The 15,967-nt window shown below is 36.4% G+C and overlaps 1 protein-coding gene across 1 annotated transcript in view; it reads left to right on the forward strand.

Moving 5' to 3' along the window:
- The window catches only part of si:dkey-119f1.1 (Structural maintenance of chromosomes protein 6-like), a 33,176-nt gene that overhangs the window by 12,226 nt on the left and 4,983 nt on the right, over positions 1–15,967 (forward strand). Inside the window, exons 11-23 of the mRNA XM_048163237.1 lie at positions 1,755–1,901; positions 3,779–3,867; positions 3,968–4,132; positions 5,555–5,733; positions 6,124–6,325; positions 9,250–9,364; positions 9,461–9,621; positions 11,579–11,714; positions 11,815–11,895; positions 13,158–13,328; positions 14,020–14,157; positions 14,242–14,387; positions 15,295–15,420. Coding sequence (XP_048019194.1) covers positions 1,755–1,901; positions 3,779–3,867; positions 3,968–4,132; positions 5,555–5,733; positions 6,124–6,325; positions 9,250–9,364; positions 9,461–9,621; positions 11,579–11,714; positions 11,815–11,895; positions 13,158–13,328; positions 14,020–14,157; positions 14,242–14,387; positions 15,295–15,420 — 1,856 coding nt within the window. The remainder of the gene's footprint in view (positions 1–1,754; positions 1,902–3,778; positions 3,868–3,967; positions 4,133–5,554; positions 5,734–6,123; positions 6,326–9,249; positions 9,365–9,460; positions 9,622–11,578; positions 11,715–11,814; positions 11,896–13,157; positions 13,329–14,019; positions 14,158–14,241; positions 14,388–15,294; positions 15,421–15,967) is intronic.

Consider the following 15,967-nt stretch of genomic DNA (forward strand, 5'->3'; position numbering starts at 1 on the left):
AGGTCTATAGACTGATATGAAAAAAATGAAGGTAACACTTTATTTGTCCAGTATCCTTGTTACACATCTTACATGTACTTACTATAGTAATAACAGTAAATTATTCATAGTTACAAGCAACCAATCCTAAACCTAACTCTAATTATATAGTAAATACTGTACATGTTGTTGATTAATATTATGCAGTCAATTTTTGCACCTTAAAAATAAAGTGTAACCAAATTGAATTTGTCACATGGCACAACAGTCACATGGTTGTACTGAAAACACTTCATATTTGTGGAGATGATTTTAAGTTAACTTACTACAAAGTGCGTCAAACAAAAGCATGTATAACATTCAGAGATTTAATGCCGCTAACCATCAAAGGGTTAGTTCACCCAAAAATGAAAATTGTCATTTATTACTTACCCTCGTGCCGTTCCACACCCGTAAGACCTTCGTTAATCTTCGGAACACAAATTAAGATATTTTAGTTGAACTCCGATGGCTCAGTGTGGCCTGCATAGGGAGCAATGACATTTCCTCTCTCAAGATCCATAAAGGTACTAAAAACATATTTAAATTAGTTCATGTGAGCACATTAATATTATAAAGCGACGAGAATATTTTTGGTGCGCCAAAAAAACCCCAAAATAACTTATTTAGTGATGGCCGATTTCAAAACACTGCTTCATGAAGCATCAGAGCATAAATGAATCAGCATATCGAATCATGATTCAGATCGCGTGTCAAACTGCCAACGGCTGAAATCACATGACTTTGGCGCTCCGAAAAGCAGATTCGATACACTGATTCATTTATGATCCGATGTTTCCTGAAGCAGTGTTTTGAAATCGGCCATCACTAAATAAGTCGTTATTTTGGGGTTTTTTTTGGCGCACCAAAAATATTCTCGTCGCTTTATAATATTAATATTGAACCACTGTACTCGCATGAACCGATTTAAATATGTTTTTAGTACATTAATGGATCTTGAGAGAGGAAATATCATTGCTCCCTATGAAGGCCTCATGGAGCCATCGGATTTCAACTAAAATATCTTAATTTGTGTTCAGAAGATTAACGAAGGTCTTACGGGTGTGGAACGGAATGAGGGTGAGTAATAAATGACAGAATTTTCATTTTTGGGTGAACTAACCCTTTAAGTTTTTCCTAAAGCCAGCCAATAATATTGAAACAGCCTGTTTTTGCCATTTCTTTCCATCTAGTTTTTATAATAAGATTAATTTGTTGACACAAGGCCTCTGGAGAGAGCACAGGCACTTTTTTCTAATGGGCTGCAAATTTATAATCACAATGACTGACATGACTTCTGTTTTTTCTGAAGCGCTTTTTTCCCCTTTTTTCTTTTCTTTAAAGATCACAATCAGGTTTGGTAGACCAGGATTTCCTTATTCTTATTGTGTTTTGATAACAATGTGAAACATAACCCAAATGACAATAACAGCTACAGTTATTAATGCTCCTGTAGCATGCATACATTTTTCATAATGGCATGGAGTAGAGACCATGGTCTTGGCTCTTGGGCACAGTACATCAGGACTGTAATCTCATCGATATTCCAGTTGCTTTCATGCTGTTAACTTTTAGCAACAAGCCTCAAAGCTTTCTGACATTATTACAGAGCTCTGTTGAGTTGTGCACTGGCAGCAACCCTAGTAGTTCTTTCACTGGGAAGAAAATCTTGATGAAAATGGTTTTATTCACAGTAATGTGCAGTATGTCTATTTTGGGTTTTGTTTGATTTATAGGGGAAAGTTCAGGAGGCCAACCGGAAATCCCAACAGTTGCAGGATCAGCTGGAGGGTGTGACGGAGCGGATGCAGCAGCTGCAGCCACAGTGTGCTGAACTAAAGAGCCGAGTACAGGAGTGCAACCGACATCTCAAAACAGCCGAGGTGCATAATCACAGCACATGCTGACAAACATGCATGCACAACATAATAAGTAGGCCATGTTCAGACTGTCAGTCCAGATCCGATTTTTTTGTGTCTATCCGATTGGAATCCAGATCATATTTAGCAAGTGTGAACAGCAAGGGGAAAAAACACATAAAATCCGATTTTTACAAATCATTTTCAAATTACATTCATATGTGGTTTGAAATCCTATTCATATCACACTTCTGGAAATCAGTTTCAGTCTGACCGTTCTGATCAGATTTTGTATAGCTTTTCTGCCTGTCACTTTTTTCGCACCAAGTAAGGATGTTTACATGAGAAATGCAGCAGATGTACCATTCAGTCCATTATAAAACACCTCAAATATTGCATGTCTGCCCATTATATTATCAAAATCCAATTTAGATCGCAGTTGGAAGTTATTGCAAGCTTAAAGATGGTTTAAAGTGGGTTCTCTCATAAATTGTGATGTGTAGCTTGATGCTAATTGTAGCTCTAAGGCACCTGTTACTTAGCTGCGATTATATTTTATGATGTATTTGGTTAGATAAGCATTATAGATCATTATGAGCATTCTCAGTCAGCGCCACCGCAATAGGTGTGAATTAGGCGAAGGCTATCAATCGTTTCACGTTCAGTGTGAAAGCATAGTTTGTCAGCTATTCGCTTTGCTTTATTGCGACACTTTATCTAACAGTTGTTTTCAGGTATAGAAATTGAATAAAGTAATCAAATGTAAAATAACATTGCATTTAATCTTATTTAAGTTTTAATTATTAAATTATTTAATTATTAAAGTTATAAAAGCTATTCAGTCAAGAGAAGTGAGTGATTTACTTTTTTTTTTTTTTTTTTTTTTTTTTGATTAACATTAAAAACACCGACAACAGGAATATTAAGCTGCTGTCACTTTAAGACATAATGCATGGATCCAAAATACTGATACTGATACACGTGTGTTGTCTTTCCTGGACTATTCACTTGAGACATAACATACTATGTTTGTTTGCTAGGTTACTCACTAAGATGGGCATGTTGACACAATTTTTGTGTAAAATTTTCGTACAAGTGCAATACTTAAAAGAGAACTCAGTATTTTTGCGCTGTCTGAGACGCAGCTTTCTGTGTGTGTGCTTCAGATGAGTGCGCACAAATCTGTTCACAGTATGTGCAAGTTCTCTTTCACGTCTTCCTGAGCTTAAATGTTTAAATCGGCAAGGCTTAAATGAGTTTAGTTTAAACACAGATAGCAACATGTGCTGTTCAGGTCTCACCTGCGCTTACGTGCTTTTAACACCCGGGCGATAACAGCATAAATGACTGATCGTATTAGAGCATAAAGCACTCCTGTGTTTTGTCCTTGTTTGGTTTTTTTTTTTGTTTTTGTTTTTTGTTTGTTTTTTTATCTTCACTGTTGTAACGTTTTAGGAAGCCAGAATGTGTATCCATCGACAGAAACATACATTAGCCGAACTCTGTCTCTGTTTTAGACATTGTTATTTTCAACAAACCATATTATAGATGTGTCGTCAGATTTAAGGTTTACCACGGTGCAAGTGTGTGCTGAACTGTTGGTGGAGAACGGTATGGTTCAGTTTTTGCAAAGAACCGTTACACTCCCACTATTTACATTTAAGTTACACATAAAATATATCAGTATCAATTCTTCAAAATGAGAATCAATTAAATCCAGAAATCGGGGGAAATTTACCCAGCCCTTCTACCAACACATTGTCATTGAATCCAATGCAGATATTCTGCAAAATGAAACAGGACACACAAGTCGGATCTGAACAGTTGCCTTTATGAACTCACATCTCAGTGGTGATTGGATGATGGAGGAGAAATTCTCTTTGTTTTTTGGGGGGGCTTAGGCTGGACTTCATCGGAAAAAAGCGAACTTAAGAGACCTTGAGAAGGATAAAGATCAGCTCAACAAGCGTATCCAAGAACTTAAACAGAGGTACTTCAAAAGTGAAGCGAAAGGAAACAACGTTACACAACATTATCCTTGTACCATTTCCAGCTGTTTCACTATGACCAATTCCCTCCTCTCTGTCCAGCATAAGTCAGGCGAACTCAGCTGACACACAGGCTCGTGTGGAGAAGATGAATCACATTCAGGCTAAGCTGGAAGATCTGAGTTTCCAGGGCTCCACTCTGGCTCAGCAGATCGATCAGTTTAAACAGGCCTCTGCCACTGCTAAAGAAAGGCTGGGTAGAATGAGGTTAGTGCAGATGTTGGTAAACATGTTTTCTATATAAACATTTTCCATAAACCTAGAAATGTAAAAAAAAAAATTGTCTAGAAAAGTCACACCAGTTATTTATTTTTTAATAGAAATAGTGAAATACAAATGGATTTTGTAAACTTTTATTAATATATAATATATAATTAATATATAAAAGTTTAAAATTCATGGATATTTCTATAACAAAATATGTAAATGGTGTATTAATATTCTTTTTTTTTTTTTTTTTTTTTTTTTTTTTTTTATAGCATCTTTTAAAATATGATAGTAATGTTGTTAAATAGTGGTACTGGAATCTCTCTATAGAGTGCCAGCTCATTGAGAAAAAGTCTTTGTTTAAGAGTTTTAAGACATGAACCTAACCAACCAGCTATAAGAAAAAAAAACACAATATTGCAAATTTTAATTTGGAGCAATTAAACAAAATTGAACAAAAAGACAAAGGTACAAGGTACAAGACTGTACCTAATGGCTTTAATGAGGAAAAGAACTAGAATCCCCTGAAGCATCGCAAATTCTATAATTGCATTAAAAAGATGGAGAAATGCAAAACAGATTTTGATTATATAGAAACAATATATTTTACATTTATTGCAAACCATATACAGGGCTCCAGGCTAACTTTTTCACTGGTGCTACCAACTTTCTCGGTTGGTCGCACCAGCATGATTTTGTCTCACCGTTTTTTTTCCTTTTTTTTTTTTTTTTGCTACAACATGGGATTAATCAATGCATGCTGATGAATAGTCATCTTAATCTGCATTACCTTAGTTTTGCACTGATGTAAAAAGACTGACAGTGACATGAGACCTCATGTTGGCAAAATGTTTTAATCTTTTAACTATCAAATCAAAAAAACTGTTGGTCAAAAACAGAACGGTCTGACTTTATCTTTGTGAAATTATATGCTACACACAAAATAAGCATGAAAAAAAGTTATTTTGGTGTGGCTTTCCTTTGCTTCTCTAATTGGTGGAGATAATGTTATGTAGGTTAGTTATGCAAGTTTTCACCAGGAATTCTGATTTTGAACAGTTATTTAAAAAATAAGTTGAAATAATTTAGGCATGGCTTCAACAAAACCATTTACCATCTATTAACAGCCTCATAGCTCACAGCAAGTCTGTTTGACTTGGACTTGGACTGTTGGTCTCTGTTACTGACATTGACCATAAGACCTCTTTGTACAGACAATCCCAGCATATTTTCATGCTTTTTATTAAAATTCTGACCGTATAATTCATAATGAAACATGTTGTTTTAAACTGGGGGGAAAAATGGCCTCCGCTGGATCTTGAATGTACAACAAATGCTTCTTTTGTTACTAATTCTTATTTTGTCTGTTGACATGTCTCACTTTGTCTGTCTTGCAATGTTTTGTTTCTTTTCATTCTGTAGCCGTGAAAAGCAGGACCTGCTGCATGCGATGGAGTCTAAGCAACGACAATTGGTTGCTATGGAAGAGAGTCGAAATAACCAAATTTGTCGTTTTGGTGAGCAAATGCCGGCACTGTTGAGGGCTATAGATGAGGCTGACCGGCGGGGTCAGTTCAAGAGGAAACCTGTTGGACCGCTCGGTAAGTAACCTTACAATGTGGACAAGCTACTTCTCTCTCATTTCAGGATGTAGTTTAGCTCTTAAGCCCAGAGTATACTTCAGTTTACGCATACCCTGTACACTCAGCTTGCTCATGCGTCTTGATTTTTATTTTTATTTTTTTTATGCCAGTGATAACAAGTAAAAGGGCCAAAAGATACCTTGCAACTCTAGTTTGCAAAAAATTTTGTTGGTCATAACTTATGGAGAGAAAAAGCACAAATACTAGACAAGGATGGAACTCTTTAGTTCACACACACACTATCAAATGGAGTATACTTCAAAAGGCTCTGTGTTCAGCTGTATGCATATGCTAAAACTGAAAAGCAATGTCATATAGAATTTTGCTCATAGGGTCTTTTGTTTCTAGGATTCTGCATTCGACTGCGGGATCCAGAGCTGGGTCTTGCGGTGGAGAGCTGTCTGAAGTCTCTGATGTTAGCTTTCTGTTGCGATAACCACGCTGATGAGAGAGAGTTACAGAGAATCATGAGTCGCTGCTTCCAGCATGGCAGAAGACCTCAGATCATCGTCAGCACATTTACCAACACAGTCTACAATGTCAGCAGCAGGTAGCTAGTGAACACCTGTCCTGACCTGCCATCTTATTTAGGAATGGTTGCCAGTGTTTTCTGTAATTTGTCTTTTTCTGCTTTATTTTCATTCCCTGCATGTTTGGTTTGAGCATATTAAATGCTTTTAATTGAATGGTAATTACACATTTGGGGTGCTTTTTTATAAAAGGTAATATTTACAGGAAAAAACACACTGACCTCCCACCCTGGATTTCTTTTATTTTTAATGTCACTTGTGCACCAGTAATGATTATTTACAATAATCAGAGTTAGAACTTAAGCGCAGTAAGATTGTGACAGAAATTAGGAGAAGGTGGGGTCGGCTGAGGTGAACTTGTCTCTTTATTTAGCACTTTTCCAAACAAACAAACAACACTACAGTGGCTTACACTTAAACAATACCTCTCTTCTTGGCTGAAACATCAACACAGTAAGGCAGCTTTTGACAAGTCGACCTGTAGTCTCTCTCCCTTGTCTATTAGCCAGCAGCTTTTATTCTCTCCCCATGCTGAACAAAATAACGACTTAATTCAACAATATCTAGTGATGGGCGTTTTCAATACACTGCTTCATGAAGCTTCGAAGATTTACGAATCTTTTGTTTCGAATCGGTGATTCAGAGTGTGTACCAAACTACCCCCCAGTGATGAACCATTGAAATTTCAAAACACTTAACATAACAAAGCTTTGTTTAAGTCATGTGACTTTGGCAGTTTGATATACGCTCCGAACCACTGATTCTAAACAAAAGATTCGTAAAGCTTCGAAGCTTCATTATGGTTACTACAATTATGAGCAATATTGCTTAAATCTCATAATAATCACATTATGAGTATACATGTAAAACAGAGTATCCGAGGGGCATTAAAAAGCATTAAAAGTCATTAAATGGATTTTGTGAAAATTAAGGCCTTAAATGGCATTAAAAAACATTACGTTTTATTCCTACAGGCATTCAGTTTTTTAGTTTTGAAGAAAAACAGTACTACCAGTTTAATAACTTATTGATATGCTGTCCCAAAATATGTACATTGTGATACACACTCGGAACCAGTTTGGTAATTGCCTCCGGCCGGTGCAAAATTGCCATAACGCCGTTTTTTGATAACTTGGACCTGGAGACGGAAGGCTGCATCAGTGTTGCCAACTTAGCGACTTTTCTCAAAAAAAGCGCATTGTGACAAATATAGCGACTTGTTGAAACCTTATCTATCTTCCGAGACCCCCTGCTGCACATGCGCGAGACCGTGCTTTCCTGCCGCAGGCGCACCTGTCTCTGCGTCTGTTCTGTTCAGTGAGTGACTGAGAGGATCAGCACATTCAGTTGAGGATGTGTGCTCTGTCAGAGAACAAATAAAATAGATACTATTGCTTCTATTGCTTCTAACCTGAGTGATCATTTTACATTTACAGCCAAAATCACAGCAAATGTCTTTATCTTATGTGTATGGTGATTTTTGTCAGACAACGTTTTGAATACAAATCAGGATTATAACATGTCAGAGCTCGACACTAACGCTTGTCAGTTAGTCTAGGATAAGTTTATTTTTTTGAAGGGGCAAGTGAAAGAGAATTTTACTTGTCCGGTCAGACAAGGAGCCTGATTAAATCGTCAAAAAAAAAAAACAATTGGGAATCACCAAAACGCAAGAATGACAGATTTGATTACATTTAGTGTAAGTAGTGATCGATAGTGGATAATAATAGGCTGTATAATGGACTGACGGTTACAAGGTTGCTTGCGCAGCCTTGTTTTCATTAGAATGAAATGATTCAGCGTTTTTAACGAATTGGTTGAGTCAAGCATCCCAATGTGCATCCTATCCGCCCTAAATAGTATTGAATATTACTATTACATACTATTTAGGATGGATAGAATGCACACATTAAGACGCAGGCAATGACTCATTCATACTCAACTGCCTCATTCTTGAATGAATCAGCCATTGGAATGAATTGTTTGAATGAATGACTCAATGACTCGCATATTAAGACGGTTACTTGTCGCCACCTACTGGTGGTTTATTTTTATTTTTAAAAGTATCACTTTCCCCCCAACATTTCTTATTTGAATTTTCAAAAAAAAACAATCCAATAACATTATTTAATACAGATGTATTTTTTTATTATTATAAATGATTTCATTTGATTGGTAACAGCCCTTAGTGTTTTATTCTAATCATACATTTTACATGAATCATACAGGATTGGGTGGGGGGAAATTGCCCCTGGTAAAGGTAAATAAAAAAAAATGCCCTCAGTGTAAATATCACAAATATGCAGATTTATATATGTCAAAGCTGGAATATTCTGAAAGGATATTGCTGCAGAATAAATTTATATTTACACCAAAAAATAAAATAAAAATTCCTATTTTTTTTCCAGACAAGCAACTGTTTTACTCAGACAAGTGAATGATCGATTTACTTGTCCGAAGGACAAGCACATGACAAGGCTTAATGTCGAGATCTATATGTAGTATTTCATATTGTCTGACAACAAAACAGAAAAATATATAGATGAAACAATTTTATTGGGAATTTGGCTGTATTAAAATACATTATGTGAGCACAAAGAGGTAGCAGCAGAGAAGCAAACAAATGCAAAGGGCTGACACTTGGCAGAATTCGAATGCAACTTAATGACATAATGAATATTCTAATTGCCGTATGACTTCATCTATTGACATTTAGTGATATATATATATATATATATATATATATATATATATATATATATATATATGGCATAAATTTTTTTTGAAAATTGGCATTAAAAAGGCACTGTCAGATTAGTTTCATCTCATGCTGGTTTTTAGTACTAGTACTAGGCCAGTACTAGTTTGTCCCTCAAAGTACCAAAGAAGACTTGTATGATTAAGAAAATGATGAAATATCTGCATCTTTTTCATTTGTTTTCAGGGCTGCCAGTCACCCTCAATACCCAACAGTGCTCCAGGCCCTTGACATTGAGAATCCAGTTGTGGCCAACTGCCTGATAGACATGAGAGGAATTGAAACCATTCTGCTCATCAAGGTGAGACCAAGAGGAGGACCACGAGCATTTAACTGTTTGATCATGATGCTTTTCCACATCCTGTGAAGTGAAGAGCTCTGTTCATCTTTCCCACAGAACGCTGCAGAAGCGAGAAGGGTCATGCAGGGTGGACACCCACCACGCAATTGCAGGGAGGCCTTCACACTTGAGGGGGACCAGGTCTACAATAATCGTTACTACTCCTCTGAACAGAAACGAGCACAGTACCTCACCAAAGATGTTGAAGAGGAAATCAGGTTTGAAAACGTTAATCTCAATTTTGAGATGTATGGATTTGTTTCAGTGCATGGCTAAAAATAAATTAATTGTTTATCCTAGTCTTTGGTCTTTAAAAATCCCAAACTTGAGATGAAAATTTCTACATGTAACATATTCTAAACTAAAGCGCGGTTTAATGATAACAGTCCATAATTATAACAGAACATCTAAATGATTTTATTAGAATCACTTTCACATATTCATCAACTCAAACATCAGTTGTGGTAAACGGAAGCTCAAGCATGAGCTTGAGGTTCATGAACCAATGAGGTTCATTCTCGTGTGTTATGCAGCACATTTGAGCTTCCACAAAAGGTTTGATCTCACGTGTCAAGCAGGTTCGGTTGAGATTATTTTTATTATGCTGATCAATGTTTATATGTGAATAAAATCCTAAATTCAATCTGTTCATCATATAAAATGATTGTGTCTCTTCAGAACGCTTCGGCACGCTATTCCATGTTAATCTGAGTTTTTGTCCTAACCAGCCATGACGGCGATATGCTGAGTTTGATTTTTAATGTGAGTTTGAATATCATTTTGCATGACCTTTTATAGTCATACTGAAAGTGACAATGGATAATTCACCTCAGATGTTGAAAATAAATGAAAAAACGTTCAAACTGTGAACTCAACGTGAACAAACAAGTCAAGTGTATTCTATGACAAAGACTGTATCAGTCGCTCAGTATGTCTTTTTAATGATGTTAGCATGGTGTAATATTTATGAATTTGATTATGTACGTATCCATTTTGTTGTGAGTGCAATGAGGTTGCAGAGACTCCACACACGCTTTTCTAATTGGCTGTTGTCACGTCTCATCACGTCATGCCTGATGTGGACAGGCAAACTGCTTGTCTCTGAAATCTTATCACATTGTGCTGCGTTAGAACTTGGTGTTATACAGTTCTTGGCATTGTGAAGACTGCAAGTCTATTCCTCACAACAGCTTTTCCGTGTTAAATTCAGTATGGTGTCTAACCTGACTAAGGTCTATAAACAGAACATTGTCGTCCGATGGTTAGGATGCTAATATACTTAAAATTAAAGTTATAATTTTTGGTGTGAACAGAGTCAGACCTTAATAATGCAGACATTGGATAGGTTGCGATTTTCTAGTGTGCATGTGTTCATGCAAATTGGATATATTTTGAAAGGCTACTTATTTGGCTGTATGTAAGTGTTTGCGTCAAACTGAGGTATATTTTGTGCTTAATTTTTCATAGAGATTCCTAACTGTCTAGCTATTTCCACCAAACTTTGCACCATCCTTCAACCTGTTCTGATGTTTGTGCTTTTTAATCAGATTTACAGTTACAGTTCCTCTGAATTCTTCTTTTGATGGAATCTGTCTCAAAAATGTTCATGATTTATGATTTCTGGATCTATTTCAATCTGAGTGTGTATCTTAGCAAAAGTTGATATATATATATATATATATATATATATATATATATATATATATATATATATATATATATATATACAGTATATGTATATTAAACAGATTAAATGGTCAAAAGTGACAGTATAGACATTTATAATGTCACAGAAGATTTATATTTTAAATAATGATTTTCTTTTTAACTTTCTGTTTATCAAAAAATCCTGAAAAATATATATCAAGGTTTCCACAAAAATATTAAGTAGTACAGCTGTTTCAAAATTCTCTTCAAACAAGACTTTGCACTGAGATCGTGTCATGAACTGTGTGTGTGTGTGTGTGTGTGTGTGTGTGTGTGTGTGTGTGTGTGTGTGTGTGTGTGTGTGTGTGTGTGTGTGTGTGTGTGCGCGCATTTTTGTTTTATTTTACTTGGATGTTTTACATTAATTTGATGTTGACTTGGATTTGGAATTGATATTCTTATGTACTGTTTTCTATTGAGCTTATAAACATTAAAGAATAATCAAAACCTTTTTTCTTTGTTCTGCAGACATTTGCAGTCTGCCTTACATTCCCAGAGAACACAATTGGATCGCTTTCAGCAGGACATGCAGCAGATTAATGAGGACTTAATACAGAACCAAACTCTTCTTCGCAGAGCCTATGAAGACCAAAAGAAGGCCCAGGTCACTAAACACCAGCCGTGCACAGACCACATCATCGTGTTTAACTGAACGTGGCCTAATATATATATTTTTTGTTGTTGTTGTTTATTTTGTCTAACAGGAACATTGTCGGAAGCTTCAGGCAGAGCTGACGGAATTGCAGAATGTTGAGGAACCACAGTCAGAGGACTTGAAACCTTTGGTACCAAACAGGTTCACTCATGAATATAAGTGTGATGGCGGATTTCTGTTAGGGGTGGGAATCGGAGGGTACCTCACGATACGATACGATCACGATAAATGGCTCACGATAACGATAATATCGCGAGTCAGCGATTCTGCGATAATCGATATATCGCTAGACAATCCTATAATGATACATCGCGATATTGGTCTTAATATGAAAACAAAATGCACGTGAAAAGGTTAAGTGCATGTTAACGGATAAATCCAATCTTATATGTACATTTAATAGAGTTCACGTCACCGAAAGCAAGAAATATGAGGTGCATTTTATTGACCATCAGTTAATTTCAAAATCAAAGACTGCAATAGGAGAGAGCGGCAACAGCACTGGTATAAGGTCTCATTACTTTTAATGAAGATAATCGTGTTACGCGTCTGCGACTTACTTTCACTTTCATATGCGGCAGTTTGCGCGTCAGCTTGCTGAAGAGATCTGCGGCGATGTGTGATGCAGTAGCGTTGTCATATCTGACTCTCACATGTTTCAGTTTTAGTATTTTTGGGAGAAGTAAAATTTACATATGTAGTTTCAACAACCAGATGCATTTAGACTGAGCATAGACAGTTTTGACTGGAATGCGTCCCAGACCATCTCCTGAAGTGGTTTGAGCAATCGGATTTAAATCCGTCTCAAATGCGTTTTTAGGCATTTAGGCATTTAGACCTGGTCTTTTCACGATCAGATAGCTATCCGATCAGAGAAAATGCATGAAGTCACCAGGTGCAAACAGACCCTTTGACGTTCTTCAAGCGCTTAGATATCCACGGGAGCGTTCGAAAGCAGGCGTCTATCAGAGGATCCCTAATATATGCTTTCAAATGCTCCCGTGTATATCTAAGCGCTCGGTGAAGAACGTCAAAGATGTCTACGACTGTCACATCAATGGTATAAAAGTGCGTCAAGACTTTGAACTTAAACGTGGCTGGGGCATCTATTTTACTCACACTGCTGTCCGCCATCCTGTTAATAACCTCTTTTTCTTAGGCTAGTTAACTTAAGTTCACGTTTCCCTCATTCATGTGTTGAGCGCCGCCTTGAAGTAGGACGCTTTGAGCAAAGAAATCTATATATAGCGCTTTATTTTTTTAAATTAAAATATCGATATTTGGCGCAGCGATACGATTCTCGTATCGCACAGAGAAGGATGACGATATATCGCCATATCGATATTTTGTCCCACCCCTAATTTCTGTGTCTCATTATGTCTCTGTGTTCAGGAGGAGGAACTGGAGGAGCTCAGCAGCCGGATAAGTGCATGTCAAGTGGAATTTGAAGCTGCGCGGAAGCAGACGCAGACATACAAGAGGGAATACGAGGAGGCCGATCAGCTCTACCGGCAGCAGAGGGAAGCTATTAACAGGATCGCAGAGGAAGCTGAGCCCATTAAGGTCTGAGAAGTTTTATTCAAGAGTGTGTGTAACATCATTAGTTCCTCCTGACCAACCGCTTCTGGATGACTTTTAACCACCAGATTCCTCTCAGCTAATGTTTAAATATGGCAGCTTCAAAAGCACCAAAGTCTTGATTTTGTTTTTGGAAAAAAAAAAAACATTATTTTTCACATATTATAAAATTATTGCGGCACACATGCTGACTGGCACACTGCCAAAGTGTGCGCACAAAAACATGCCACTCTGAGAAGGTAATCGTGAATTTGGCATGTGCTCAATGTTAAAAGGTGTTATTAAGCAGTGTAAAAGAACTCTATAAGGTGCACGCCCTGACTGACACACAGTATAATTGCATGCACAAAAAGCCATGCAATGCAATATTTTATTTTTACATTTGATTATTACATTTCTGTACTAATTCTAACTATATGTTAAATAAACCTATTGTACCTGAAAAACTTAATTTAATTCATATTTTTGTTATATTTCTTTTTTCCTATTGTTTGTAATTTGCTTCCTTTTTCTTATTTTTAATAACAGAAATGAGATAATTACACAAAATAACTGTATTGTGATATATATTGTTACCGTTAAATAAATTTTCTCACATTGTGAAATAAGAATTTTGTCTATCGCCCACCCCTAATCCAACCTAGTAAACAGTTTTGTTTTATGTGATTGAGTGTAGGAGCAATTGAGCAACAACGATCAGGAGGTGACGAGGAGTAAACACCACAAAAAACACTATGAAGACAAACGCAAAGCTCATGTGGAAATGATTGAGACACTAAAGAGGGACCTGAATGTGAAGGAGCAGGAGTTACAGGTGACCAAACATTGACATCTTACACTGATTTATTAGATATGAAAAGATTAGCGTTTGTTTGACTGAATTTAGTTTTTTCTACAGGCTTCCATAGCAAAAGCCTCAGAAATCTGCCCTGAGCGTTTGGATGTGAGGAGGACTGCGAAGAGTTTGGACAGTGAAATCACCCGCCTCAAACACAAGATCAACACGCAGCAGGACCAACAAGGACACAGAGACACTATTGTTAGGTACGTATACACAGTTCCTGGGCAAATCTAACAAAATATTTCAGAAGAACGTGACCGGATGATATTTCACCTAATCAAAAGAAAGAAATAAGAAATCATAGTTTACATTCTTTATGTAAACAGAAGCTTGTTTTTTAAAAAAGTGTTACAATCTGTTACATTGTGACATTATTTGCAGGTCATTTAAACACACCTGCTCTCAGATTCTCCCCTCAGTTCTTAAAATGAACCAATTCGTATATGAAACTATTTTCTCAAACATACATTACTACACATATTAAATAAATGTATCCATGTCCAAATATGCTATCAAAAAGTTAAAATTTTCTATATATTGCTATTTATCCTAATTATTGTTAACGTATATTCATTACTTCCATTAGCCTATTGTTTCTACCTTAAATTAAATTGCTAACAGTGACTGTAAATTAAATTGCCTAAATTATTACATTATTAGCTAACTGTGTGATTATATGTACCTTTCTGAAATTACATAATTTGGACACAGTCAACTCTGACAAGATTACTCTAAATTGTAATGTTGACATGCACTCCCTGTAAAGCTGCTTTGAAACGATATGTATTGTGAAAAGTGCTTAAAAAAAAAAAAAGGAATGTTATATCGGAAAACAATACCAAAAGTAGCAAAAAGTCTCAGGTAAGAACATGTTTTTGGACATGTAACATTAAAGTGCTGTGGTGTTCTTTGAAGTATTTTGGGTAACTATGTTAATACCATGGTATTCATTCAGATTTCCATGGTATTATCTGAGATTGTACTATGGTGCTGCCACAGTACTTTTTTGTAATGTTTTGCCTGCATATTTGTGAAATGCATCTACATGCAGGTATGATTTATTTGCCATGATGTTAAAATGCTGAATTTGTTGATCATTAAAACTTCTAGGCAGTACCATGAAGCGAAGGAAACCTTCAATAACATAGCCCGACAAGTAAAGGGTCTGGAGGCTTTCATTCGCCAGTTGTCCGAGATCATGAACAACAGACACAATGTCTATGCTGAAATGAGAATGTAAGTTTTACTCTTGATTCATTACAGGCTCTTGATTTTTGCTGACTGATTTGTAGGGGTTGAACGGATCATAGTTGATCTGTACGCACTAGGCCTGTACGATTCGGCACCCATGTGATTCGTGGATTAATTGCAAAGTTTAACCATCATCAAGTGAAAGTTTATCATTTGCACATGTGTGTCTTGCCAGTTTACACATTCAAGTGGTTTTTAAACCATTCCAGAGCAAGAAGAAGAAAAAAAGAACTCAATTCTGTACTTGTGTGCTGTTATCTGTATGCACAGCCACACACACCCGAAGCACGCAAACACACAAAAAGAGGTGTGTTTCGGATGCGCAAACACTGAATTGATTCCTCTTTCATATGTCCTTGTGCTTGAACGGACACATACACACAAAATTGTCAAAATACCCATCTCGGCAAGTATTCTCGTGTAGACAGTCTCAAAGTGAATGTAAACAATTGAGAAATAACTCAGATGTGTATCATTGTATTGGATCCGTTCATTAGGTCTTAAATTGACAAAAAACGTAATATGATCTGAG

The sequence above is a fragment of the Megalobrama amblycephala genome, linkage group LG17 (genome assembly GCF_018812025.1).
Source record: "Megalobrama amblycephala isolate DHTTF-2021 linkage group LG17, ASM1881202v1, whole genome shotgun sequence".
NCBI classification, from domain to species: domain Eukaryota; kingdom Metazoa; phylum Chordata; class Actinopteri; order Cypriniformes; family Xenocyprididae; genus Megalobrama; species Megalobrama amblycephala.